This window comes from Phaethon lepturus, unplaced genomic scaffold (assembly GCF_000687285.1).
Source record: "Phaethon lepturus isolate BGI_N335 unplaced genomic scaffold, ASM68728v1 scaffold21717, whole genome shotgun sequence".
In the NCBI taxonomy this organism is placed as follows: domain Eukaryota; kingdom Metazoa; phylum Chordata; class Aves; order Phaethontiformes; family Phaethontidae; genus Phaethon; species Phaethon lepturus.
The window spans coordinates 10,326-12,405 of NW_010552848.1; the positions used below are offsets into that span (position 1 = coordinate 10,326).

At 37.2% G+C, this 2,080-nt stretch overlaps 1 protein-coding gene across 1 annotated transcript in view; it reads left to right on the forward strand.

The window, feature by feature from the left end:
- The first annotated feature begins 860 nt into the window (after window positions 1-860).
- Window positions 861-2,080, forward strand: part of CAST (calpastatin) — a 26,527-nt gene continuing 25,307 nt past the window's right edge. Inside the window, exon 1 of the mRNA XM_010291355.1 lies at window positions 861-881. Coding sequence (XP_010289657.1) covers window positions 861-881 — 21 coding nt within the window. The remainder of the gene's footprint in view (window positions 882-2,080) is intronic.

The window sequence follows — 2,080 nt, forward strand, 5'->3', positions numbered from 1 at the left end:
ATGGTAACTTGTGTTGTTCATTTAAATGTAAACTAAGAATGTGTTGCTGTGATCGAGATGGCGAATACAGCTTTAAGCAGAGGAACATGAGGCAGGAATGGAGAGGTCATATTACATCTGTATAAAGTATTGATGAGACAACGAGAATATTCATTTCTGGGCTTTGAAGTTTGATAGAGTCACAAAGGAATTAAAACATGCTGTTCTCAGATGAACATCACTGAAGCTAGAAAAACAGACTGTGTCATTTGCAGCTTTTCCAAAAGGGTTGCATGATATGTAGAAACACTGTTGTGTGTGTGTTACATACAGATTAATTACTCCTTTTTATCTCAACATATTTGTATTTGCTAATTTAGGATTAAATGTTTTGTGTGACAAACCAGTAAATCCAAAAGTACAATTTTTGTTTAAGAAAAAAAAAAAAGGAGAAAAAAAGAAATGTGGAAGAATCCTGCACCGTAAGTGTATATGTATATGTATGTATACACAGTAAGTGTATATGTATATACATGCAAAAAAGTGTATAAGAGCAGGATTTGAGGTTGTTTTGATACTGATGTAAAATTTGCTTTCAGTACATGTCAGAAGAAAAAAATGTTTTGAGAAGATCTATGGGAATCACGTTGTCAAAATCCTATGTACATGTATTGTAGAAATACGGACAAGACAAGATTTAAAATTATAAGTCTACTTTTCAATAATAATTTATTCTTAATTTTTAGTTGGATATCTAATGAATTCAGGTTCCTTATGCTTGCTTAATAGTAATATGTATAACAAAGGTGAAATTAATTAATTTGCTTTTTTTCCCCTCTCAGAAGCAGTCCCCCTCTGCGGATGCATCAAAATCACAAATTATGAAGCCATCTGAAACAAAGGTATGAATTCCAGAGAAACTCATGCTTGCAGTTAAGCACAAATACATGAAACAATGGAATTTCTTTTTTAATACTTTGATACTGAGGAGCTTCACTTTGTGTATTTCTTCTCTGCAGCTTAGTTTCCTTTTCAAAAAATATCTAAAAAATGCTGTACAAAGTACTCCAAGGACTTACAACAGCAATATTAATTTTAATTTTAGCTCAGTCATGCTTTGTGACTGTTTATAGCTCCCCCTAGTGTAGTTACAGGGTTATTTACCTAATGATAATTTTTCACATATTCAGAGCATTCAGGACAAGTTTGAGCTTTTATAACGTACAACTGCATCTTCTCACATCTCTGTTTGTCTGACAGTTTCCTTGCCTTTGTCCTTTACGCTTGTTCTGTCTTGTCTTATGACTAGAACTTCTTCAGGGGCGATGCTGTGTCATCAGTCACGTACGTTACTTGTTAGAAGAGAGTCGTAATCCTCACGCCTCTCTTGCCTCACAGAATTTACATGTATTATTTAAACAAATGATTAATGATTCCCTAGTTCCTTCATTTGATGTAATCGTAATAGTGAAACCAGCAAAAATACTGAACACCAGCAGGGACTTGCGCGGTGGTAAAACTCAGGACTGCCTGCAGCTGTGTAAATGCGAATAAGGGCACACTTACAGTAGTAAGGTTAGAAGAGGTCTCTGGAGGCCGCCTCTCCAGCTCTGCCCCTAAGCCAGGCTGCTGCAGGCCTTGCCAGATGAAGTCTGAATACCTGCATGTGCAGATTGCATGTCTCTGGGTAGAGAGTTCTGGTGTTGGTCACCTTCACTATGATGATTTTTTTCCTGCTACCGAACGGGAAGCTCCTTTGCTGCAACTTGTATCTGTTCCCTCTTGTCATTTTAGCGTGCATCTCTGAAGACAGTCCAGGTCCCATCTTCTTTGTATTTGAAGTTAGCCCTTACAGTCTCCTCAGGCTTTTAAAACCCTTTTCCTCCATGTGCGCATGTAAGACTTAGACTGGTAGCAGTGAGCTGGACAACAGTTAAACCTTTTCCATTTGTGCATGATCGTCATTACTCCTAAGTGAAGGTATCTGCAAGTCTCCAGTTTCATCTTCTTGTTATGTTTGTGAGCAAACTCGTTTGTATCATGTTCATTACTGATGCTGCTCTCCATACGGTTTGACCCAGACAGCTATTGAAAAATAGTT